Below are 26,651 nucleotides of genomic sequence, written 5' to 3'. Positions count from 1 at the left end.
CCAAACTACAAAAACGTACTCCAAGACCGTATTTTTTCAGAGCGTCTGGATTTCTTCTTTCCACTGACACTGATTGACGTTGCGAGCGTGATGTGTGTATGGTGGACCATGCAGCTACGTGCCTGTTGCCAGGGTTTAGAACCTTAAATTTGCTGCCCCAAGAGTACTCACACACACACACACGCACACGCCCACACATTATATCCACATGTACCTCTACACCTGCTTGTCCACTTCTGCACACACCAAAGGGAGGATAAAAAAAAGACCTAAGAAAAAACAGAAATGACCTGCACGCGTCATAATGAGAGCGGGCCGGGTGTCTGGCATTTACCTCAAACCATTTCGTTTTCCCGCTGGTCTCTCTGGAGGGCTTTAAGTCCACTGCCCGTTAACGGCTGAAGTGTGGATTTCCTGTCAAATAAGGGTTAGAGCCCAACAAAAGTCCCCTACTCTAGTACCTAAACGGGATCATTTACAGCTGCCCCACTTAAATACACACACTTCATGTCTTACAATGTCCCAAATGGGATGTATACCAGATCTGTAGTGCTCAATGTTGTCTTTGTAGTGAGCATATCGAGTCTTTATGGTACTTTTAAACTCCAGTATCAGTGTAACATCCCTATAATAAAGGTATTGTAAATTTCTGTGATGCAGTGGACTTTATCCAGTCGTATCCTTAAACTGTATCCAGTAAAATGGCTTTATAAGGTCAGCCTCAAACGTTCCACTGGAATATGCCATGAACAGACTCTTGGCATCGTTTCTTTCCTCATAATCTGTTTATGCTTTGAGGACTGTTCGACCAGGACAAACATTCCCCCAGTCTCTGACAGATATTTTTCATCCCTCTCAAGATTGGATTTTCATGAGAGTCGTCAGCTCTTTTTGTAGCAGTGTATCGCCAAACTAGGTCTGGGTAATATGGTCTCATATTTTTCACTTTGGCAGATTTTGATCTCAGGCTGTTTGGATTGATTGTGTCTGTGCCCAGCAATTTTATGTCTCGCCACATTCTCTTTTAGATTTTGGTCTGGGGTTTAGCTGGGCTAAAATGAACTGGCTGTCTGTGGGATGGATGGGTTTAGTAGAAATAAGGTGAGATCCTTTGTTATCTGGGCTGATCAGAGTGGAGAACTACAGGTTAGGGTAAAGGTAATTTACTCAAGGGTCGGCGATCTACAGGTTTTCCCTGGTCCAACAGACTTGAATAAAATAGTTGAATCACCTCCTCGGTGAAGTCAAATTCTCCAAAGTCCTGCTAATGATCTTAAGTATTTCACTCAGGTGTGATGAAGCAGGTGAATACCCCAGGGTTAGGGTTTTAGCTTCCTTGGAGGGTTGAATCTCTGGGAGGAGATCCTGAGACAAATCCAAAAATCACTGGAAGGAAGTGTACATCAGTTATGGCCTGGAACGCCTTGGATCACAAGAATAAGCTCACACTGTTCCTAGGCAGAGTAATGTCTGAGTTTCCCTCCTGGGCTCACGGCCTGATCTTATAAATGGAAGAATATTTCACCAAAAAGGTGTGGAGGAAACTAATGAATAAAATATAGAATGTGATAGCTGCACTGTTCTGTGATAGATTTCTTTTCCTGTGACAGAGGCTAAGGGAGGGAATGTGCATCAATGGGTAAAAATATTTTCCACGGGTGAGAATTTACAGCTTAACAAGACAATAACCTTGAGAATATTAACTCATAACTCTATTTTCCATGCCTCATTTGTCTTATATAGGAGCTTCTTCCAGCTGCCTTTAGCTATAGGTGTGATCTAATCTGGATGGTGTCTGATTTTAACGCTGCACCATCCACTATCCATCTAACCTGGATGGTTAGATTCGGGGTAGGTTGACTTTTACCCAACTAAATGTATAATTTGCTTTAGAAAAGCAACAAGTGGTCCTGCACACGCTCAGCCATTATCCCAGGGTATTGTTTAACGCTCATCACTTTCTGTCAAACTTAGTTGTTCTTAAACATGTGGAGAACTTGAACATAACTTTAAATTTCTCCTAGAGGCAAGAAACAGCATCAAGTTTACACTTCTAATGGTTCTCATGATTTTTCATCCAGAAACATGACTTGACATTGGTTATGTATTTTCATGTTAATCTTCAGATCCTTTACCTCTGATAGAGAAGAAAAAAAGCCGCTAAATGCTATGCAGTGCACCGTTTAATGAACGAGTGGCCAAATCTAACAGGGGGATGGTTAATGCTTGGATCGGATGATGGTGATCAACCCTATGTCTCTGAGTCAGAAAGTTTTCCATATTTTCTATGTATTTTCAGTTGAAATGCTCAAGCCTCAAGTCAGTCTGATTGATTGAAGCTTTATCAAAACCAGGATCTCATAGATTTCTTTGTTTGTTTCAGTTGGCAAGAGTTTCGTGTCGAGCTCTGGCAAAGCCTTTCAATGTGTTCTAGGACCTCTCGCTGAGCTACGTTTGCTTGTTTTACCAATCCATTATGTCTGTGATCCCTCTCTGGTTCTGCTTTAGATATTGTGAAACTAGCTAATTCTCTGAGGATGCAATCAATACTTTAGACCAAGTGCTCTTCTGGCGCTCCATGTGAAGAATCCCATCTGTCTTTTCAACTGAGCCAAAGGGAGGATCAGTGAGGAGACACACCAGAGAACCTTGTCAAAAAGATCCTGTCTGATGATAATAGGTCTAGCACTGATCAACATCATTATCTTCACAACTTCTTTATTCCTTATCTGGCTTAACAAAGCCAAATTAAACACAGGCTTCCAATTGTTTCTGGATCAATAAACTCTTACAAGACAACTTTACTACTTGTCAACTTTGCTACAGTCCAACAAGGTGAATGAACTTTCTCAGATTCACCGAGTCCCATCTAAAAAGTCACATTATACCTTGAAAAGATGTGACGGCACACGAATGCTAAACAAGTGAAGCCACAGGTCAGTCAAAAGTTTAAATGCATTCATGGCATATTCATTTAGGACAATTAATGATCATTTCTATATGGTGGAATGACACTACACCATGCAACAACTTTAAAGCATTGTAAAAGCAGGATTAAGATATACATACCATTTATTGTAATTACTTTTTTGTAACTCACATAGGGTCAATTTATTAATATATATAAATGTATAATATTCCCAACTCTATTTTCTGGAGTGAAGTGCAAGATTTTCCTCAATTTCTCATTTTCACTTTCCCAAGATAAATTTTACTACATCTGATTCATGGATGTGCAGTCAAGAAGTCTGCAGCAACTGTGTGATATTATAGGCCAAGACCACAGAATGTTTCTGAGAACTTGTTAAATCTATGCCATAAAAAAGTTAAGGTAGTACTGAAAGCAGTAAGAGCCTTGATACCAGCAAGGTGTGATTAAGCGACCCTGGGTGTATATTTAACTATATTAGAATGTAACATTTTGGACACAAATGTTTAAAAAAAAAAAAAAAGTGTTTTCACTCGACCCAGAAAAAAAAATAACCACTTAAAAATAATAAAACTCAAATAAATCACATTCAGCCTTCTGGGTGTATGTAAAGTTCAGACCGGAACTGTCATCAGATTTTGCAAAAAGTTCGGAAAGAAAAAAAAACAAAAAACATTTTGGTTTTATTTTGAAAATATTTTCCGGAAACAGCGTGCTGTAGCGTGAAGACTTTGACAGCGGTGAGGCAAAGAGGAGAGCATGGTGCGGGTGGGGGGTGCTTACAAACTTTGGCGAAAAGGGGTTGAACCGAGGACGTGTGTGGCTTCTGAGGGGGAAAGTAGCATCCGTGTGAGGAAGGCGAGTCTCCTGCAGATCATCAGTCTCTCTGTGGACTTGAACCGGCAGCCGTGTCAGTTGCTCTGTTGATCAGGATTCTAACTCTGATCCCTAAAAGTCTGGATCCAACCATGAGTGCAAACGTGTGGATTTACCAGGTTTTGGTGTGCGTTATGGTGGTTTTTGTGGATACAGGTAAGAATTGTGAAGCTTGGATTCTGTTGGATGTTGGATTTGTTTTTAAAATTAGAAAAAACAAACAAAACTACAGATGGCATGAAGTGCATTTTTAATTTCACATTCATGTCATAAATGTACAAAAAAAGTCAAATATTTGGCAAAAAAATTCAAATATCTGAAAGTTGCTCGTTATTTTCCTTTGAAAATGGAAGAAACGATTTTTTTAAACAACTTTGTACAATTTTACTTCAAATGAAACTGAGCAGCTAATAATTTAAGCTGTTTCAACTATGAAATTTCTTAACATTTCAATTGGCAAAAAGCTTAAACTGCAAACAAATTGACAGCATTGATAGCGGATCAGCTGATTTTACAACTTTCCCCTCAAAGATTTTTAAACAGTTCATCATTAAACATTAAACAGTCTGACACTGAGCTGCAGAGAAGATGCCTGAGACATGTTGTGATTTACCACTGCACCCGCCTTCAATTAAATGTATCCAAATGAGCCAGGTGTAAATTATTGGTTATCTGAACGCTTGTCCCAGCTCACATCTGTCCAGCCAAAAAGGTCAACAAGTAAAGCACCGTGTCTGTAGTTACCACCTCTAGGGGTGTTGACCCTGACCTTTGACCGCACCAGAGGTGGGAACAGTAAAAATGTGCACCCAGGACCGGGGTGTTTGTGCATCTAGATAGAAAGATGTGTGAAACAGATCTAGAAGCAAGGCATTACAAAGCAGGGAGTGAGTGTGTGTGGTGGACTGGGGTGGAGGGGGGTTAACATCTGGCTGCTCGATACTCCAGCACATTTGCACCTCCAAAACAGATGTATTGTCTGCTTAATTCCCAGACAGAGCCCCTAACCTGCTGCTTTCCTGTTTTTCTTGTATGGCAATGCGCCTGGAAAGTGAACGTTTTTGAAACGGCCACAAAAATGTTGTCATCCATGGAGGCAAATCATTTTTGAACGTAGGAGAATTGATGTACATCGCGCACGGTGAAACATGGTGGTGGAACCACCAGGCTGTGGCTCAGGGAAGCTGATCAGATGCAGGGTAATCCTGGAGGAATTGCCCTGCTGGAGATTCACCTTCCAGACTCGCCTTAACACACAGTCAGAGCTATCTGAAATGATGCAGGTCATCATTGTGTTGGAATAGTCAAAATTCATCCCTGAATCCAAGTTAGAATCAAAACCAGGAAATTGATGTGCGTACAATCCTACTCCAAGCTGAGCAGGTGTTTCTATAAGTTCATTTGGGATTGTTGCGAGCTTTGTAGGCAACATGTGGTGGAATGTTCTCTGATCAGATTGGACCAAAACTAAACTATTTAGCCTAATTGCAATGCAGTGTGTGTGGAAGAAAATGAACAGTAAACATCTTATTCAACGCAGCATTTATACAGTGAAAAATGGTGGTGGCAGCGTCATGGTGAGGAGTTACTTTTCTTTAGCAGCCACATAAGAACTGGTGTGACTTGATGGGAAGATTTTTATTTTTTTTTTTTAGCTGAAAAGAAGGCAGTTGTGCACAATTGGGGATGGAAAGTGGTTGAGGCAGGGGGCGGAGCTTCACCTTTTAACAAGGAAGGAGAGTAAACTGCCATCCAAGCCATATTCATGTGGTGGACTGGTTCAGTCAAACGATCTCCAGCTTAAAGTAAAAGTTTCAGTCCTCCACCATTCCCTCCCCATCCACGTTTCTTCAAATGTAAATTCGAACCTGTTTCGTCTAATACGGCTGCCTCTTCCCATTAAATCCCGTCGCTCTCGCTCCCCACCCCTCCAAGCACCCTTTATCCTTATCCTCATGCTTCAACAAAATACTTGTGAGATATGTGGAGATAGCAGGGGTCTGAGTGCAAGGAGAGGAAGAGACTAAGTGAAATCTAATTGAGCGGCCTGGCCAGACATCAGGGCTGGAACAACACGGTGATGACTGCCAGATGTGGTCCAGTGGAGCCCAAACATTAATAACATGTCCTCCCCTAAAACCATTTTCAACCACGACAAGCCTCTAAACGGTCCACAGTTTACAGAATCCTAAGTACACACACAGCGTCTTGTGTTGGGTCTTGGCACGGGGGCATGCGGCTGTAACTCGGTAGCAAAAGATTTTCCTGGATGATTTATGTCGCACTTGCCTTTAATTACAAACTTAAAGTTTAAAGGTGCCTGAGAGCACTAGGAAACTACAGTTGCGGCAGAACTCAATCCGGCTAAAGGAAGAACTTTTTTCTCTTTTCCAGAACAGGTAAAAATGAATGATTCGTGTCACAAAATGTTCGTTCTAAAATATGATGCTGCCCTATTTCTGAACCCTCCGTGATCCCATGTGCATTGTGCCACATTTTTGCAATGATAGACTTCTCTTTTGATGTGCTTCTTCCAAAGAAACTCCTTTCAACAAAGCTCTATAAATAAGGCAAGAAAGAAATATAATGGGTCCATTTGCTCTGCCGACAGCTTGACGGTTCATTTTCCACACACACTGTGTTTTCTTTTTTCTTTTTCTTGCATTTCCAAAAGCGGAGAGGCTATACATTAAGCATCATGCATAAAAATGTATCTTTTTATTAGAAATTCAAAGTTTCTCTGGCAAGCAGGGTCACTGAATGAAAGTTCTGGTTGCTCAATATAAAAAGAAATAAACGAAAAGTCCGCATTGTTAAACAGCAGGACTTCTTATAAGTCTTTACCAAAGCTTACAAAATCATGAATGCAAGATTATGAAATTGCTTTCCGTAGGAGTTGTGATAACTCATAAATACATCAGTAACTTAAAACTGAACCGTGCCAAATATGACAGAATTGGAGTGGGGAGGAGAAGACCTCAGCCAGTAAAATATGAGATCTGCTTTCATGAGGGTATCCAGTGCAGCATATAAACTTGTTGACAGGTGTCACTTTCCTTTGTCAGTCCTCACAGCTCAAGATAATTTAGCTTTGGATGCACACATGCTTTTTGAACAGGGCTTTCATCCCTGAGAACATTTCACTTTTGTTTCTCTGACATTCTCTGTAAACCAGCTGGGATAGAAGGGATTAGACGTCTGCTGCTTCCAAAAAAATGCAAACATGAAGCCGTTTCCTTGACTGTCTGCTGGAGAACACGGCACCGAATGGCAAAGTGCAATTCTAAAAAGAATCGGCTCTGACAGGAATTTGCTAGCCACTTTTGAAATCAACATTGCCTTTGCTGTTGTGCCAAAGGTTTGCTGCAAAATTGCTACTGAAAATTTGATGAATGAGTCTTCTGAAATGTGCCGAACAAGCTGCAGAATGTCACAGGAAAGATTGCACAATGTGCAGTGAGGCAATAACCGTTAACGCGGAACCTTTTGAGTCACACAGTTGAAAGTGATAAGGTATTTTGGGTGGTGATAAAATAAACAATGCAGAAGTTCAGACTTGTTTTTAAAAAATACCTGCAACCCTTTGGAGTTCATTTGAGTTGACTGACATTTTAAATAACAAATGTTCCTCCGGTATTAAGAGGTGCGACCGTAATTAGCTAAAGTTTGTTGCTGCACTAAATAGTACAGCAAATACTTCTGAAACTTTCCAGTAATTTTCAGGATTAAGTCAGACACTAGCTGACTTAATGTCAGCTAATTGATTAAATCAGCTGTTAGCTATTAGCTGACTTAATGCCTACATTCCCTGAAACTTTCATTACTTGTTGTTCTTTAAGATTTTGTTTAGGTACTTCATGAAACTTTCCTGAAACATCCGTGGAACTTACTTATCAGTTGCTTATCAGTTGTTAGTTTCCTGGAACTTACTGGATACCTTTTGGGAAAGTATCACTACATTTAGGAAAGTAATCTCTAAATATCAACGCAAATACCTGGAAGTTTTTGAGAATGTAACTCCTTAAATTTCTCCTAAAAATATAAGCCCAGTTTCTGAAAGCACCCTGTAAGTTTTTGAATAAGCTCTTTTAGGAAACAAATTCTTATAAAAATCACATCTCTGTACGTTTTAGGTTGCTGTCAAAAACCTCGTCGTCAGTCTTTACAGAAGTATGAAAAGAGTGAGAACCACATGCTGATTTGCACAGACTGTCCTCAGACTCCAGTGGTACAAAATAGCCGCTCACAAGAACACTGCGCGCGAAAATGCAAGAAGAAAAACTTCATTTGCAGGTGAGTCACAGCTTCTTCTTTTTTTCGTCTTTTCTCTGAATTCACTTGATTTCCCTGCATCCCGGTTCCACGCAGCGACTGGTTGTATTTACATATTTTTTGTTGTTTATCATGTGGTCATCTTTCAACTGCTTCCCCTGTGTGTGTCTGCAGAGCTTTCAACTTTCAGAAGGCCAACAGGAAATGCTACTTGCTTCCTTTTGACCGTTTCACCCACGGTGCGCAGAAGCAGGCCAACATCAACTTCACTTTATGCGAAAAAAAAGGTAAATGTTATCGTTTTCAGAGGCACGTTGGTGTTTTTCTCATGAGAACGGTGGAGGAGCGAAGGATTTGCTCAAGTTGTTTGTAGTGGTGACACATGTGTGTTGGCTCGTTAAGTCTAAGGTGTTTGCTTTCCCTGTTGACATTTTCAGAAGACATGAATCTCTTTACGCCCAACAGTTGACTCACTCTCGTGAGGGAAGCCAGTGCTTAAACGTCTAGGCTTAAGTGGAACATAAATTAAAAAAAAAAAAAAAAAAAAAAACGTTGCTTGCTTTCACCAAACATGAGAGCTTTGCCTAAAATGTAAGCTGTTGAATCTATCACTTTAGAATTTATTGCGGAATTTACAAACGCTCCCTCCTGTGACATTTAATGAACTTCTGGGACTTGAGATGACTAAATGCTCTCAGGAGAAATATTTCCTTGTGACCTATACTTGGGCAACTATGTCTCAATCAGTACATGGCAGTTTAACCTTTTGGCACCTGTACAAACTTGGCACAATGACAGAACATTCAAAACCTGATGTTTTCCGACGTCTCCTGTGCCTTTTGTTCTCTCAGAATATATTAGAGAGTGCATCAGCGGCACCAAGGACAACTACAGAGGGAGGAGATCTTGGACGAAGTCAAACATCACTTGCCAAGCTTGGTCTGATAATAACATCAATGAACACACGTAAGTCCTCCTTTTATCCTGGAGCCTAACAGAAGGTCATGCTGCTGTGTTTAAATCAAACAGTGCCTTGTTAGCTTTTGCTAAAGAAACATCCAAGTGTGTTTTGTCACACTTAGATGTTTCAGATTATCAAGAATGTTAATGCTAATGCTAACCTGCCATGAGCAACTACCCTGAACAACTGTTGTCGAGTGTTTCTGATACCTGGCAGTGAAACTTTCATAATATTAGAGAAAACTTTGGCCCATTCTTCTTCTCAGAATTATTTTTATTCAGCCACGCTGGAGGGTTTTCGGGCATAATTCTCGTTTCCCTTCATGATGTTCCTGGTTGGAAGCAAAAATTATCATCGCACTAAAACCTCCATGTTTGACTGTTTGTGTAATGGTCTGTTTAATGCTGCGCTCATTTGATACCAGATGTAGTATGAGACACATTCCTTAATGTTTCACTCATGTCAGTCTGAATTATCTTCTTTATACTCTTCTTCGATAATTGGTAAACTTTTTCACTGTTCTTGTCAGTTCTCTTTCTCTGTTGGTTTGACAGGCTTGTTTCTGTAATAGATACATTTTTTTTTATTTGAAAACTGTATTTTGTTTCTGCTTTGGATATTTTTGTCTATTTAATTTAAAACATGTAGGACACAAAAGCAAAATAAGAAATCTCTGTGGGGGAAAATACGCTTTCACTGCTATTATTTTTAGTGAATTACCAATTATTTAGTGTGAATGTTTCATAAAAAGTTCTGGTTCCTTGCTCACCAGACATTGTGTTGATCATACACTTCCTCTCGCTAAATTCCTGTAGATTAAATCCAAAAAGCTTCAAAGCTCCCGTCTTTTTTTTTTAGACTTCCAGCTTCTTCCAGGATGCTTCTTGTATTTTTCTCTGTGCCTGATACTGAACAGACCTCAGTATCTGATTTATTGTTGCTCGGTTCATCCCCTTCCACCTCGGGGGTTAAGGGAAGGTGGAGGCTCAGAGACCGTTGAACGTTTATCCAGAGTTAAGTCAGATTTCTTTCAACACATGTAGGGATGTCCTCCCCGCTGACTTGTTTTTTTGTTTTTTCTACTCTGCTGCACCAGAGGCCATCAGGTGTATCCCAGAGATGTTTTTTCTACAATAGGGCAAGATGAGTGACTTTGCAGAGATGGATCTTTGCCAGCTTCTCATTAGCGGCGCTCATTAGTTACAAGACATTTTAACTGTGGCAGAGAGGGGATTTGGGAGAGGGGGTAATAACAGTTTGAAGAGGTGCAGAGTGAATAATAGAAGCAGAGCAGAATAAAATAAAGAAGGCGCAAAGATTTATAGACTGAAGTCATTTTTTTGTCTTGTGTCCAGCTAAGTTCACTGAGTTACTAGAGAGAATACACAGGTTTGCTCACAATTAAAACAGATTGCAGTGTGACTCCTCTCCTGTTCTGCACTGCCCCAGTCCTGTCATCACTTTCCACAAGCAGTGGTTAACATAAGGAAACCTTTGTCATCGTTTATTTGACACATGGTCTCCGTGCTCTACTCAAATAGAAGTGGACCTCTAATGTCAAATGTTCAAATAAGAGATTAACTGAAGGGAGATTTAGTACCACTGTGGGCTTACCTAAAATGGGACTGTCCTGCTGTGTGAGAATTACCACCCCAAAGAACAATGTGCCATTTGAGGTTCAGGTAACTATTATTTTCATGCTTGGCTTATTAAGGTGGCGGGCAGGAAGTATTTTCTCAAGAGGTACCCGTCAAGGAGTGGAACTTCCACCTGTTGTCTGTGTTTGAGGCTTGAAGCTGAAAGCAGTGTCGGCCAGTCAAGCATGGAGAATGTGCACCTCCTTCTTGTTTTACATGAGAACTTGAGGCTGATTTAGCCCTCTCGTTTGTGGAGATCCACAAATTAGTGAAATGAGTTTTATAATATTTTGAACTTTAAAAAGAGACGTTGCGTGTGAATGTTGCCAATTATAGAGCACTGCGAAGCAAAGTGTGATCAATGCACAAGCATCCGTTTGGTTGAAAGAAGATTTTATAATGTTGTAAAAACAGAGAGCTTGTTTGTTTTTTTTATGCACAGCATCTTAAACAAAAAATCAGAGATGGTTCATTTTAATGAGGCTTAAGTGTTTATAGGCAGACATTGTAGGTCTTCCAAGACAATATGGTGAATATTTTGCCAGTTCTAGCTTTTCTTTGCTAATGATAGTGTAGCAAAGCTAAAGCTGGTAAAAGATGCTTGCCCTTCTAATATTTTCAATGAAAAGAAAACATAGGGAGTTTTAGTAAATGTTTGTGAGCTTTAAAAGTGTTTGTAGGTAGACTTCATTTATGCGTTGTTGGGGAATATGCTATAGATTCAGTTGACAGTTGATATTAGCCAAACAATGCTAAAGATGGCAGAATGTGTTTGCTCTGGGAAATTTTTCAGTTAAGAGTAAGTGAAAAATTATACTATTCTATGTAATTTCAATAAGCATTAAAATTCTTCTATACATTTTTTTAATGTGAATGAAACAGTGGGTGCAATAGTTAATTGAGCTAAGAAAATCTTACTGAACATGACTTGCCTAGCAACAGTTGGTCAGTCATTTTTTGCAATTTTTTTCCCTATTTTATCATTTTAAAAAATGGCATGAATATTTAGTTTAAGTGCTTTGGTTTGTATCCTGAATTTCTAGATTGTTTTGTAATTTTATTTGTGCATATACAAAAAGGTTAGAAAAACTTTCAGGGAGTTCTTTTCTCCCACTGAAATCATTGGTTCACCTGAAATACAGAGTTTGTTGTAAATTCTGTTCAGACATTTTGCAGCAGTTACTTCAGGCCCAGATTTCATCTTCGGTGTTATCCAAAATCAAGCCAATATGTGTTGTTGGCTCAAAGAAGGAAGCATGTGTGCATAGTGTCTGACTGCACTCCAATGGGAACAGATTCTGGCAAAATGATGAATAACTGGCCAACATCTGTTAGCAAAACATCATTACAGCTAACTTGCTCCCATGCTGCAGCCTTTTTTGTTCTCCCTAAACTTTTACTTAAGTGGGAAAAATCATGATTCCATTTCTAAATTAACAACACAGCAATTCTGATAGAGTCCTACAGTGTGCTAAGTTTGTGAGTTACACAAAACAGATGTGATCTTTGGCCCTAAGCAAAGATTCATGCTGTTTTGAAACAAGTGTTTCGTTTTAGTAACATGCATAAATGAGAACGTAGGATGGAGGATGGAGGCATGACCGTGAGGTTGAATGGTTTTTGTCCATTTTCACTGTCACACTCGTTTTATTTGCTAAGTTAAATGACTAAGTTTACGTCCATTATTAGATGGAATGATGTGCATGATCAGTGAAACTTTGCAAGAGCCTTACAGAAACCATACAATAGGTCTACAAGGAAGTGTTTAAACAAGTTTCAGAAGGAAGAACTTTCTGTTTTTTTCTGATGTTACTCGTTGGACAAGATTTTCGACATTTTCTCACGCTTTCCGTGTCAGTTCTTATTCAGTCGTTTTATATCGCTTTTCTTTGGTAAAGTGAGTCTGAAGCTTCCTCTGTCGTCAGTCACTGTCTTGTGGTCTGCATGAATCAGGGAGTGTTGACGTGTCAGGTTTTTATCATCCTGCCGTAGGAGAAGATGAATTTTACGCACTGTCCATTTGGCTTAGGGTGTGGGGGGGATTCTTTATCACCCCTTCTTTTCTACACCATGTTTGCACGGGATGCTATTTTTATTTCTAACACTTTCCTTGACACTAATTTGGTGTAACAGTTGACAGAGAAGGATTACCTTTAAATGCGCTCAAAGGTGGCCAGCGGAGGAGCTGCTCAGGCTGCTCCAACTGGCCCGTAGCGTAACTCTGCGCTGCTGCTGCTGGTTACCGTGCTGTGACATTCGAGCTGCTTCACACATCACAGAGTCTGGAAATGGTTGCAATTAGTAATGTGATTATGCAAAAGGTGCTAACATGGAGAAGAGAGACATATTGATGACTTGGTTTGCATTTGATTGCTATGAGAGATCATTCCAGGATGTAAAGAAAACGTAGCCCGCTCAGACTGCAGGTGCTTGAATTTCACAGAGTTATGCATATAACATCATTAAGTTTCCCTTTGAATTTATTTGAGTTGTTATGGACCGCACTTGTAGGCCAGTGATACTAAAAACACGGCTGCTACAAGCAAGCGTGCAAGCACTCCTGCAAATTTATTTTTACGGCTCATGCTATCGGTTAACACCTTCAGCGATGTCTATCTGTGCCTCCTTAGGTTTTACCCAGACAGGTACCCAATGCAAGACCTGAGGGAAAACTTCTGCCGGAATCCCAACAACGATCCTGGTGGTCCGTGGTGCTACACCACAGACCCCAATGTACGAGCTGAGGAGTGTGGCATACCACAGTGTTCACAGGGTAAGACGAAATCTCCTCTGTGGACAAAACGTTTCAGTTTAAGTAAAGCCAAAGTCGAGAGGCGCTCAAGAGTTTAATTAATGTTTGCGTAGTTTATTGCTTTCTCAATGCCTTAGGTTTTGTTTGCTTTCGTGAGAAGGGGAAACAACGTTTTGATAATTGTTGTTTCTTTGTTGGCAGAAGTTTGCATGAGGTGCAATGGGGAGGATTATCGAGGCAAAGTGGACCAAACTGAAAGCGGCAAGGAATGCCAGAGGTGGGACTCAAAATGGCCTCATGTACACCCGTTCCAGCCCAAAAAGTAAGTTGAAATCCACAGCGTTGATCTTTCTCACAGACACCAGCACACACCCATGACAGATGCTTGAATAAATGACGCTAATGCTCAGGAGAGGTAGACCTCACCAGTTGTTATGACTTACTTCCCACCCGACTTCCTTTTTTCCCTCTTTTCACTTTCTCCCTGCAGGTATCGAGATAAAGACTTAAGGGACAACTATTGTCGTAACCCAAATAACCGTCTGCGGCCCTGGTGCTACACCATGGATCCCAGAACTCCGTGGGAGTACTGCAACATTACCATGTGTGGTAAGGGTGTTTTATATCTCCAGCTGGGAGCTTTGTTGACTAAAGTCTTCAAAGAAAGCGTGACAAGACCAACTGATTGTTTTTGCTCTGATTTATGACTAGATTCTTCTTAACATCTTTCATGCTCCTAACCTTCAAACAATGTGTCACACAATTGTGAAACTGTTAAAGGACTCAGTAGACATAGTCCTTTTTTGGGGGGGTTTGTATCACCAGCAGGTTTTATCATTGAAGTTGTTGCATGCAAGAACTTCAGTGGTTTTGGTGGTTGTCTGAAGATATAATTCCCCCTTGAGAAGTCTTGGAAGTCGTCGTTTAATGTGGTGTTTGGTTTAAGATCCTTCCACCTCAACAAGGAAAAAGCAAATATGTTGTTTGTTACTGGGATCATCTGCCTGAATAAAGAGATTGAAAATTGGACAGTGACAATGAAGGCCACTGTACCAAAATGCTTCACACGGTCTTCTATAAAGGCATAAATACCCATTGAACTTTTTTAACATTTTGTGACATAGCCCTATATAGCCCCTAATTAGTGAAGACTTAGTGAAGAGGCATTTCTTCATAATTTGGCCATAATGAGAAATTAGCAAGTGTTGACAGGTCAGAAGAGACTCTATTTGCAGTTTGCCACAAGCTGTTAAAAGCAAATGACATCTGGGGTGATGTGGTGGCGCAGGGGCAAAGCATGACCCACATTTTGAGGCCTTAGTCCTCGTGGCGGTGGTCGCAGGTTCGATTCCCGGCATAGCGACATTTGCCGCATGTCTGCCCCCCCTCTCTCATTAACCTGTTTTCTGTCGAACTACTTTCAAATAAAGGCCACTAGAGCCATCAAAACCTAAAAAAAAAAAGCATACATCATCTATCCACAGTACACCATAGTCTCAGTGACACACGGTATCAGCGACTGCACGCTGTGGGAATGCTGCTCTTCAACAAGTACAGGGAAGTCACTTAGAGCTGTCAGGGAAGTAGATGGAGCAATGATTTCATTTTCACGATGTACAAAGTTTACATAGACATATAAAGACTTGCAGCTGTAGCTGCAACACAAAAAAGAGGTCCTACTAAGTATTGACTCAGGCAGCCTGAACCATGTGTCACTTTTTCCCCCCTTCATAATAGCGCACTACCTTGTGTTGATGTGTCACTGAAAATCACCCCCAAAATACACCGAATTTTGTGGTTTTCACATGACAAAATGTGAGAATGTCCAGCAGACATGAAGAGGCTCGCACGGCAATGTAGGCTCTGAAAGGGGACAGTAGTTGTTAGTGGCATGAACGTTGGGTTTGAATCACAACATTTAGAGACAATTTAATGTGAAAGGAGGAAAGCGATTGCAGATGCTTCCTCCCGGGGCTCAGGGGGTCAGCGAATGGTGTGATGAACATGAAAATGATGTGAATCATATGCCACGGCCCTCACAGACACTAGACTTCAACCTTACTTAACAGCAGTCGGAGACTTTGGACTTCCTGACGTCTCAGGCAGAGCTCTGTCGTCTTTAATCAACGCACAAATTGAGAATAGATCTGTTGGAAATGGTGTTTCATCAAAAAGTAAATGGAAATAATTTTGGAGAAACCCTTCAAGACCTTCAGTTGTTACACACCTGACACACATTATTAGGGTAGAGGTGAATAATATAACTTCACTTGACTCACATTACATTTGGCTTTGAGTTTGATTTGTACCTTTGACAGCATTTGGTCTTCAGAGGTAATAGAGGCAGGGAATAAACGTTCACGTCATTAGCAAATTCTTTCTTTCTTTTGTCAAAATGCTCTGCTGTGCGCATCCTCTAAACACATGCAATGTATTTCTCTCTCCGTCAAACACACGCTCACACACACGCATGCACTTTACAGTACAGCTTGTGATTTACAGTGAGGGCGGAGGTTCTTCATTTGTCCAGATGTGTGCATCCCTCAATGCCTGCCCTCAGTGAGATAAAAACCACTGACCTGTACTGTGCGGAGCACACAGACACTGGCATGCGTTACATCAATCCAAAGAATCCCTCTCTTCCAACGGCCTTTCCGTTTCTGCCTCAAAACATTCCCGTTCCTCCTCCATCTTCCCTCTTCTCATCTGTCAAAGGCTAAAGAAACAAAGACAGGGTTCCAGAGGGGAGAAGTGCCACTAGCCCTGCACTGCTGAAAGTTGAATTCCATCTGAAAATGTTTGAAATAGTTTGCTGATGGTTGAAGTGGCTCAAAGCTGACTGGTAACGGTGCAAAGGCATTTGTAACCCCTGAAACTGCTTCAATTTAGTCAAATTACAAAGCAAACTTTGATGTATTGCATTAAGATTGTAGATACGTCATTGTTGTTCACCCTCTCTGGACCGATACTGTGTACAACATTTCACTGCAATTCCAGCTGCAGGTCTTTTGGAATGTGTTTCTATCAGATTTGTACATTGATGGGCTAAACCAGCGGTCTTCAAGACTTGACCTCAAGGGTCAATGTCCTTCAGCTTTTAGGCGTGTCCCTTGTCCAACACACCTGACTCAAATGCCTGAATTACTGTACCTCCTCCGTATGCAGCCGTGGTCTCCAGAGTCTTGCTGATGATCTCATTATTTGACTGGGGTGTGTTGAAGCAGAGGCACATCTAAAAGTTTTGGACACTAGACCTCGAGTCATGGAGTTGAAGACTTCTGGCCTGAAGGGTTTGCCCATTCTTTGCAAAATAGCTCAACTCAAATTAGAGTCTGTGAAAATCGTTTTTTCAAGTTTTGCCAGAGATGAGACTTGACAAAATGTTGAAAGGTCTAAGGCACACAAATACTTTTAGAAGATCCTGTGGATGGCTTCTCTTTTACCCAAGAAATTAACAACTAATAATATATTTTAGAAGATGTTATTTTGCAACAGTAAGAGTGCTATTTTAGGCAAATTGAATAATTAATCCTTGTGGAAATCCCTGTGTGCAAGAATATGTGGCACCACTGTTGTGAACACAGTGAGCGTTTTCCTATGCCAATAGCAGCATGGAGGGAGTTCTACTGTTTTTGATCATCTGTCTCTACATTAAACATGACACATTTTTTAGAGGATTAACAGCTTCCTCCTTTTCTTCCTCCCTCATTCTTCGGTTAGGATCCAGCTAGTGACTTTCTCATCTTTCTCATGGCTCCCCTCACTGCAACATTTTTCTCTTGCAGACTCAGATCACAGTGAGGAAATCGATGTCAACACAACAACGTCCTGCATCCAGCAGGACGGCACAAATTACCGCGGGACGATGAACGTCACTCCAGAGGGTGTGACATGTCAGCAGTGGGACTCCCAGTTCCCCCACAACCACTCATTTCTTCCTGTGAACTTCAAATGCAAGTGAGCGATGGGAAGAAAAGCAGAAGTGTTGAAACCAAATAACCAAATAACTGTCAACGATACAGTCATCAGCATCGTCATTTAAATTGTAGCCGATGTGTTTGTTACAGAGACCTTCGGGAAAATTACTGCCGCAACCCCGATGGAGCAGATTACCCATGGTGCTTCACCACAGACCCTAACCAGAGGATTGCAAAGTGCACCCACATCCCCAGATGTGATGCAGAAGCCACACCAAAAATAGGTAAATATGTAGGTTTTAATCCCTTTTTCTTTTGTCCATTATCTAAACTTCATTGAAAATTTGAAAGTTTCTAAGAAGCAACCATTAGACAATTGAGCTTTCAGCTTTCACTCAAAACAAAACTATTGTTGGGCTGCAACTAATGATTATTTTAGTAAACTAAGCCTTTATTAAACAATATTATAAGTATATTAAAGAAGCAAATAAATAAATAGTTTAGTTTTATTTTAAATAAGAAAATAAACACTTTATTGCCTAAAATGCAATAAAACTTGAACTGGGTGAAACTAAAAGTATGCTGCTTGAGGACTTTTGGCTAAAACATATTTACAGATATTTTTTTCATTGTTATTATTATGAATTTTGACTTAATTACTGCTCTGATTAAGCTGTTTTTTCAGTCAATCTCATTTTTTTTGTGTCAATGTACTCCATTTAACAATTAATCAATTACTAAATTAGTTGACGATTATTTCAGTAATCGATTTATCACAATTAATCCAATTAATTGTTTCAGGCCTAAACTCCTGTAGAACAATCTACACCAAATGTTTGAAACAGTCGGGTAAAGATAGCTAGGGACAGAAATGTGAAGTTCAAGTTTACTAAGAGCATTTTACATGCTGTTGTTTTTAGCCTTCCTGGTTTAAGCAATGATGTATTCAAATAAGAAACAAGTTTTTTAAATACGTGGCAGACAAAATCTTTTTCATGAACATCAGAAGCAACAAATAACAAGTGTCTTGTAATTTGTAGAGAAAACCCGGCATTCTTCCTTAGAGAACATAATTCAAATACTAAACCGCAGATGCTTAAAGACACATGTCATGTTTTTGCTAAATTACTCAGACGTTTCTATATCACTCTCACAGGACTGAGCCCCTTGGCAGCACGCTGCCCAATGAATTCCATTTCACAGGAGAACAAAAACACTAGACTTTGGCAACAGCGCTCGCTGTCATTTCCCATGTTCCCCTGCTTTGTATTTCAGAGGACCACACATGACATTTACTACGAGCCCTCTGTTTTAGAACAGACATAGTATAAATGAAGTTTAAATGTTCTGTTATATGTGGGGAGCAATAGTTACACAGGCTGTCATCAACGCCAAACTGCTCCAAGCCACAAGAGGGGAATGTGTTTTTGTTTCTCTTTGCAAATGCATGATTATGCTTCTATGCTATGTAGATATTCAGGTGTTTGCGAAACTGCATGACTCTGTTGTCCTTGGCACTGTGGCGAATTTTTAATGAGATTTTGCAAAATAACTTAACCTCACTCCTGCCCAGATTGTTATGAAGACAAAGGAGAGATGTACCGAGGAGCCTTATCGACAACTCGATCAGGAATTCCCTGTGCAGACTGGGCACCTTATATAAACAGGTAAAGAGAACTTGTTTTTGTTGCCATGGCAATACAGACATTTTTTGTTTTTACTGGGTAAGTGTTGACAGTTCAGTTCCCATCACTTTGTGAAAATCTCTTTAATATTAATGAAGCAAAGCAGTGAAAACAAACAGTGAAAGGAAATCGGGGTGCCTTGGGGGTTAGTACCAGGTCTAATTATTATTCAGTTTACTGATGAGAGGAAACTCTGGGGTCCTCCCCAAGTGACCCACGCTGACTAAGACATTGCCCATTTTAGGACCTGTTGCTTTATGCTGAAGTAAGGCTGTTGGATTTACTTAATTTACAAGAATTTTAAAAGCCAGAATGGCACAGACAGATGGACATGTTCCAGAACCGACCCCTGACCCGAGGAAGTGCTTTCTGAGGAGAACAGATCAAAGCCAATCAGCTCCCTCGCATCCACTGCAGCCAGCAAGTCTACCCTGCTCAAGGTTAAGGGTCATCCCAGGGAAAACTGCTGAGAGCTACAGCTTGTTTAACATTCTCCTGGGAAGTGGAATTATCTTCACCCCCTGACAAATTGTTGCCCTTCGCTTGGCATCATTTTTGTGCCTGTGTGTCCAAACCCCTACCTCGTAATTACTTTTCAAGGGTATTTTGGATATTTGAGAAGATTGCATTTAATTCTTGTACAGCCAAGTGGCGAAAAGACTCATGATTAGATGTGAATTCCTACCAAGAGTACAACCAAATCGTTCCATAGAGGTTGTGGCTCCTGTTGGTCTGAGCCCTGCTGAATGCTTAGACTGCATACTTTCATACTCCCTTGAGCACCCTTCAGAAAACTCTGTTTCCTTCTATGTGCTCTGTGCAGCGAAGGCAGAGGATTCATTGCACTATAAGAAACCCAGAGCCAAACTTTCCAGGCATAATGGGATTGCTTACAGTGTGAATCTACTGTATGTGCGTGACAGCGCAGCTCTATGTGCAGTATACACATACTTGGTTATTTTTAGAGCGAGAGGGTGTGTATTAATCTTCATGATGTGACCCAGTGTTAGCTCTCTGTTACACTGTGCACATGATAACAAATGCAATATGAGAACCTATATTTGTGTGTCTTACAGTGGGGATTCTCACTCTACAATATCCCACGTAGGGCTGGAGAGGAACTACTGCCGGAATCCAGACCGAGACAAACATGGCCCCTGGTGTTACACGAGTCCAAATAACCGCTTGGTCTGGGACTACTGCAAGCTGAAGCAATGTGAGTCAATAAAGCGCTTTAACATATGAAACAAGATTTCAGGAACTGCAGAACCTGGACGCTTCTGTTTTCATAAACTTTAAGAGGCCCAGCTGATGCACCTGTTTCCAGGTGTTGCATAAACAACAGGATTAATACTGAAGCAGATGTAAAACCCACAATCTGTCTTTCAGAAAGCTTCAGAAGGTAAATAATTACCACTGACGGTTACTATTATTAGCATCCTTTTTTGGTTGGTGGGGACATAATTTGTTGATGGAGAAAGCTACCTTGTTTTTTTTCCTTGTCTTGTGTGTTTAGTACAAACACACAAGACAAGGAAGTCTTGTGTGTTTGTACCAAAGTTTAACCAACTTTTCAAGAAATAACTGTCTATGGAACAAGTCAGAACTTGTCTGTTCTAAGACAAGTCTTTTCACTTTTTGTTGCTAGGTACCACACATATAAATAGAATATTTTATAGAATATTATGCTATTTAGCAAAGCAAACTGAGATATATTGCAAATAAAGCAATCTGTGGCCATAGACGTAACCAAGCTAGGTTTTTGCCTACATATTCCTTTCTTTCTGCTAAGCTACTAAACACTACATATATAAAGTAGTTTTTGAGAAACAAGTCAAAAGTATTGGCTTTGATGATTAGCATAATGCTAATAAATAGCCAGAAATAATTTGTGTCTCTTTTTCTTTCCTGTTTTTGGTGCTGTGCTAAGCTAACTGGCTTCTTAATGTTTGCTGTTTTTTCTCAAGCATCTCAGAAGTGTCATTCAGTTATCAAAACTTTACTGGCCTTGTTGGAAGGAGACTTATCAAACATAAAAGTGTTTGTTTTACAGCTAATCCTCAAGTTTAAACCAGTATTTCAGGATGCTTTAGCCACACTGACTGGAAGATTGTGCTGGTGTTGAGGTGTGGTGCAATAAATAAAATAATTTAGCTTGACAAACTTTTGGAACCACAACAGAGCACAATAATAGCACTTCTCTTTTCCATATTGTCTGATGTCTTGTGTGATCCTTAAGCTGTGGTTTTGTCTGGCAGATAATACACATTGCCCAAACAGCTAACAGATGGTGAACCCGACTGCCAGTCTTTTATTTAAAAAAAAAAAAAGAAAACAACACTAGTTCCTGGATCCAACATTTTCTGTGGCTGGTTTCAATCTTGGTGCTCTGAAGAACCTCTTATGAACGACTGCATAATGATTTCCATAATGTAAAACATGTCCTCCATGAGGTTTTTAGGTCTTGAACAAATTTATCCGCAGTGTTTGCTGTCAAAGCCTCTAACAATGATTCAGACGTGCAGATAAGTCTTTATAAAGCCTGCCATTTTCTGATGTTCCCTGCTGCTGTGAGGTCTGTTCTTACTGTTATGATTTTCTTATATTAGGCGAATCACCAACAGTGGCTCCTCAACCAAACAGTAAGTATCCATTTTGCTCATCTGCCCTCACTAGTCTAATCCTCCTCCTTGGCGTCCTATCTCTGATCTCCTCTCTTTTCCTTGTAATTCTTTAGATCTGACCCTTCTGTGTTCATTTACCTGGCTAAACAAATCATATTTCATGGTTGATCTTTTGAAGCTATAGTAAACATTATCAAAATATCTCCTTATATAGATCTAACGAGGCCCAAGATATCATGCTTTGTACATATAAACACCAGAATAGTCGGAGGACATGAAGTGCAAGGAACAGATGGCGGCTGGGTTGTGAGCATTCAAAGAAAGTAAGTCAGTTTCTTTGTTTTACGGAACATTCTCACAGTTTGCGAAGATTTGCCAAGTCATAAATTATTTTTGCAAATTGTCTTAGGAAGCTTCATCGGTGTGGTGGATCACTGATCAGGGAGGACTGGGTCTTGACCACCTACGAGCAGTGCTTCACGTCCTGGTAATGATCTATTTTCTGGTACTTTCCCCAAATAATCAAGCATACCATGGTTTTCTCTGTGTCTTACCGGATTTTTTGGCTCTCCTTGTCAGTGTTCCAGATCTCAAGGATTACAGCATTCAAGTCGGGCTGCGTCACCTGAATGAGTCTTCAAACCGTCCTAGATTGGGGATTTCTCGCCTGATATGTGGCCCTGAAGGATCCAATCTGGTTATGTTGAAACTAGAGAAGTAAGTACCCAGCCAGCAATGACGTTTCCATTTATCTGTTAAAATATATTAACTATCAACATGCTACTTGCTCAGTTTGGGTCTCCAGAAAATTTCTGTTTTGTCTGAGGCCTCACTTGCCTTAGACAGGGTCAGTGTCCATGCCTCAACAAGTTGAAAAGTGCTGGGCAAAAATAGCATCATGTTCCAGGGTCGAAACGAATGGTGACTAAAAAGAACATGGGGCCCAGCAGAAATATGTAAAAAATATTTTCACCAAAGCTTTTGGTGAAAATATCCTGTAAATTGACAAAAGTGGAATTTTCTGGAAGGTTTGGGTACTAATAAATGTGGAGTTTGAGAAAAAGTTGGTAAAACTTGTTGGTTGTAGTGAAATGATGTGCTTGCTGCGTCAGAACCTGAACAATTTGGTGTACTTGACTGAACCATAACTTCTACTCTCTACTAGAAAATCCTGAAAGAGAATGTCCAGCCATTAGTTTGACCTTAAGTTTAGGTTATGCAGTGGGATAAGAACCGAATCAGCAAATTCACCTTTGAAATCTTAATTGTGGCTGGATTATAACAATCCTGCAATAAATAGTTGGCCAAAATTCCTCTTCTGGAATGTAAAACACTCCATTTCCATTTATCATACATCTGTGATAGCATTTGTTGTTGCTTAATAGTTTCTAGGTTTAGGGGGTAATTACATTTTCACATAAAGCCAGGATGATTTAAGGTTGTTTTTTTTTCCCTTCATAAATGAAACCATTGTTTGGAAGTTGTTTTTGAAATTATCCTTGATATTATTTCACAGAAATGTACATCTTCATCCTCAGATTGCTTGCTTATAAATTACCATTATGTTTGTTTCAGTCCTGCCCCGGTGTCTGACGGTGCATCGACGATTCATCTCCCGGTAAAAGAGTGTCACATTGCTGAAGGCACCAACTGCACCATGTACGGATGGGGGGAAACAAAAAGTACTGCCTTCCTTCACCTTAACTCCATCACCCTTTCAAAGTTTAAGGCTGTTGAAGCTCAACTATTTATACCTTACAGTATTTATTAAATCACTGACTGTAGCTCGGTCTCTGTTCAGATACAGGCCTTGATGAAGCTCTGAACTCCGTGACGATGCCCATGGTCGACAATGAAATGTGCTCACAGATCAAAGGGGACGCAGAGAAGAGCAGAATATGTGCTGGAGGCAACATAGGTGAAGGCGTATGCGAAGTGAGTGTCAACAGTGTGTCTGCTTTGTGTGACTGAAACAGTGTTCTTGTTTAAATGTACTTTTTTGTAATGGATTTTATAGAGATGTTATGTGAAGTGTGTCAAATCAGAGTTTAGCACATTTTAGGCTCAATTTAGTTGTAGAAGAGGTTCATTATTAGAAGTGTCGACTTACTGTTTGTGTCTGCGTCATTTAATTTCAGAGAGATTATGGCGGCCCGCTGGTTTGCCAGGAGCATCAACGAAAAGTTATTGTCGGTGTGAGCATCCCAAGGACAAAATGTGCCTCTGCCCAGCCTGCCCTGTTTGTCAATGTTGCCTTCTATTCAGAGTGGATTTACAAAGTATTTAGACTTTACCCCAGTTTGCCGAGGAACTGATGGGTCGGTATGGGAAGAGTCCTGTTGTGGACACTACACGAGGCTGCCGATGAAGAGGCAATCGGGACCAGGAAGCATCGCATGTCCTGTTCAAGCTGTACCAAGCAATGAGGGATAACTACCTTTGGGAGAGTAGCCACTCTGTTGGAGCTCAGATTTAAAAGATGGAATGTCCCCACCTTAAAATTCCAGACATTCTGCGCTTGTGTTTGCGACTACTTTAGCACATAGGTGGCACGCGTCCTTGTTGCGACATGTTCAGAATTTCTGAAATCATGCAAATAAGGCAACACAAAAGACGTTTTGTGAATCAGATGGTGACCTTATGTCCTGGAATTTTACTTGAACCTGGTTTCTTTGGTGGCTACCAGTTAAGGTAGCTCCTCTTCGACTGGGATTTCTGTGTTTCTTTCAATTTGTTTAGCTGGGCTACAAATTGTGCTTTTTTTACTTAAAAAAATTAAAATTATGTACGGGAAAGATGAAATAACGCTGAGGGCCAAAAGTTCCACAATACAGCAATTAGATAATCACATATGTCTAAGTTAAACTATGAGAAATATATTAAACAAAATTATCTATCTCTTTCTCTCTGTCTTTCTCTTTATCTTCAAATAAATAAGTGATAATTTAAATCAATGTGGAAGAATATTATAAATACATAAATCTGTAGTTTTATTGTTTTATAAAATTTGCAATTAATTAGGATAATTTGAATTAATCCTATACTAGGAATATAAATGTAACTATTTCAGCATTTGTTTAATGATTTGATAGTCCTGTGTTGCAATTCAACATAATTTTTTTTGGATTGTTTAATTTTTACCCGAAAAAATCGATCACGGTTTTTAGCAGTCTTATAGCGAACAAGATTGGTCTGCAGTTAGGCAATCTGAACCTAGGAGCCATGGTAATGATCCGTAGCAACATATTTGCATGATAGATTAAAGTTTTAGTGTATTTATTATGGTTTATTTCTAAACACACATTCGTAAATATTTATCTGTCAAATTATTTATTTTATTGTGGCACTTTTGGCCTCCAGTCTAGTTTATAAATGCACTCATCTGCTCTGGTTGTCAGGTACTTTGCATATATCACAGCTGTTAGTTGTTTCAGTGTTAAAAGCATCAAGGAGGCAACTGTGGAAACGGCTAAAAGAATGAAAACGTAAGCATGAAAATGTCATTAGAAAATTCCTTGTAGACTCACTATGAGAAAATAAGTAAGTCAGATGGTTTATGAAGCCAAACCTGTCTGACTGTAGGTCCAACAGAGTTAGAAAAATTGGACTTTGGATACATCGTTAATATGAGTACATCGAATACACAACAGCAGCAACTGTGGCCAACCTGGCAGTTTTAATTGCGTCCAGTAGCTGAACTACCTTTTCCCCAGTTAACTGTAACTGTTGGCTTCCCCCCCCCTAGAGAGAGAGTCTAAGTAGGACTGAGCAAACTGCTCCAGATCTTATGCTAATATTTGTAGCATGAGAGAGAGAGAAGAGCCATGCCAAATATAACATGGCTGTTTGGTATCCAGTTTGGAGGGAACTGTGGCCCCTGGTGGGCTGTGTGTGGTCAGTAGAACATGTTTTCTTCTTTGATGTAAAAAGTGACTGTGTGTACAGACCTGCAGATTTATTTGTTTTTCCTGACGTTGTGTAAATTTTTATAGGTCTTATAGATCTGGATTATTGTCGGTTCATTTAGTATCGTTGGATAGGCTTCTTTGAACTTCTGATTGTGTGGAATATTTTTTTTTTAATACTTAGTATAATGTAGTAATTTATATTTATTTTTTTAACTGAGAGGACGAAAATTGTCATAATTGGGTTCATAATTTGATGGTATGCTTACTTTGTGGGTTATATTACAAACATGGTATCAAAGAAGTTGGGAAGCTTGGTGAAATGTGAAGAAAACAAATATACGGTTCGCTCGGACTTCACTAAAAGACAGAGATGGCTCATCAGCTGCTGAAATGTGGCTGAAAAAAGGTTTGCATAGTGAGAGCTTTCTCTACTATGCAAAAACAAACCACGTTGTGCTGTTATCCTGCTATCTCAAGCATGTGGTCTCCATGAGTTCCAGCTTTCGACCTTGATTCAACAAACCAAAGAGCCACTTTCCACCTCATTTCAGTTCATTACAAATGAGCTAAACTTCTAAAATGGACAAGAACATTTCAGGACTTTCTTTTCTTGTTTTCTTTCTCGTTTTCTATTGTAACGTTTTGCTTCTTTTCAGATTACTATGCAAAAACAGACCTTTGTTGGTTAAGTTTATGTCTTTGAAACCAAATGTCAAATGTTTTTATTTCCATGGGAGTTTTGTTCTGACTATGTCCTGAATGTGTTGCAACTGTTATTTAATTCAGCCTAATGTAATGTAAATATGTAGATATGAGTTGTATATTTTGTGAACAGCACACTCATAAAATACAGCTGCTATTTCTTTTGTATCATGATATTTTTCAGATTTTTGTATCCCTTTATATTCCTATTTGTAATAAACAGTTTTACAGTGACCCGTTTCTCTGCCTTTGCATGTTTTCGTTCGTATAATTCCATTCATTCTGCTTTTGGTGGTCGTGACTTTCTCCCGCTGAGAGAAGCAAGCTCCTTGTGTATGATGAATATTCTTGAGTGGCTGCAGCAGCAGGGGTTATCCATACAACTAGT

At 39.9% G+C, this 26,651-nt stretch overlaps 1 protein-coding gene across 3 annotated transcripts; it reads left to right on the top strand.

The window, feature by feature from the left end:
• Positions 1 to 3,717: 3,717 nt before the first annotated feature.
• Positions 3,718 to 26,497, top strand: LOC102232629 (hepatocyte growth factor-like). Of its 3 annotated transcripts, none has more exons than XM_023350659.1 (18): positions 3,718 to 3,961; positions 7,939 to 8,098; positions 8,252 to 8,364; positions 8,929 to 9,043; positions 13,306 to 13,448; positions 13,629 to 13,749; positions 13,918 to 14,036; positions 17,213 to 17,384; positions 17,495 to 17,628; positions 18,918 to 19,011; positions 20,106 to 20,245; positions 21,639 to 21,671; positions 21,868 to 21,976; positions 22,063 to 22,140; positions 22,233 to 22,370; positions 23,229 to 23,335; positions 23,455 to 23,588; positions 23,792 to 26,497. In XM_023350659.1, the coding sequence occupies exons 1-18, from the start codon at positions 3,898 to 3,900 to the stop codon at positions 23,966 to 23,968; spliced, it is 2,151 nt and encodes a 716-aa protein (XP_023206427.1). In that variant the 5' UTR covers positions 3,718 to 3,897; the 3' UTR covers positions 23,969 to 26,497. The 3 variants fall into 3 exon arrangements, with proteins under 3 accessions (XP_023206427.1, XP_014326831.1, XP_023206428.1); XM_014471345.2 differs by having other exon boundaries at positions 17,477 to 17,628; XM_023350660.1 differs by lacking the exon at positions 23,792 to 26,497 and having other exon boundaries at positions 17,477 to 17,628; positions 23,229 to 23,312; positions 23,455 to 23,567.
• Positions 26,498 to 26,651: the final 154 nt, after the last annotated feature.

This window comes from Xiphophorus maculatus, chromosome 17, assembly GCF_002775205.1.
Source record: "Xiphophorus maculatus strain JP 163 A chromosome 17, X_maculatus-5.0-male, whole genome shotgun sequence".
NCBI lineage: Eukaryota > Metazoa > Chordata > Actinopteri > Cyprinodontiformes > Poeciliidae > Xiphophorus > Xiphophorus maculatus.
The sequence above is the reverse complement of the archived record's forward strand: the minus strand, read 5'-3'. Positions and strand labels throughout refer to the sequence as shown.

Coding starts and splice junctions, on each gene's coding strand:
- LOC102232629 (XM_014471345.2), top strand. CDS start 3,898: ATGAGTGCAAACGTGTGGATTTACCAGGTTTTGGTGTGCGTTATGGTG. Junction 22,371..23,228: donor GTTATGTTGAAACTAGAGAA/GTAAGTACCCAG, acceptor TGTTTGTTTCAG/TCCTGCCCCGGTGTCTGACG. Junction 23,336..23,454: donor CGGATGGGGGGAAACAAAAA/GTACTGCCTTCC, acceptor GTCTCTGTTCAG/ATACAGGCCTTGATGAAGCT.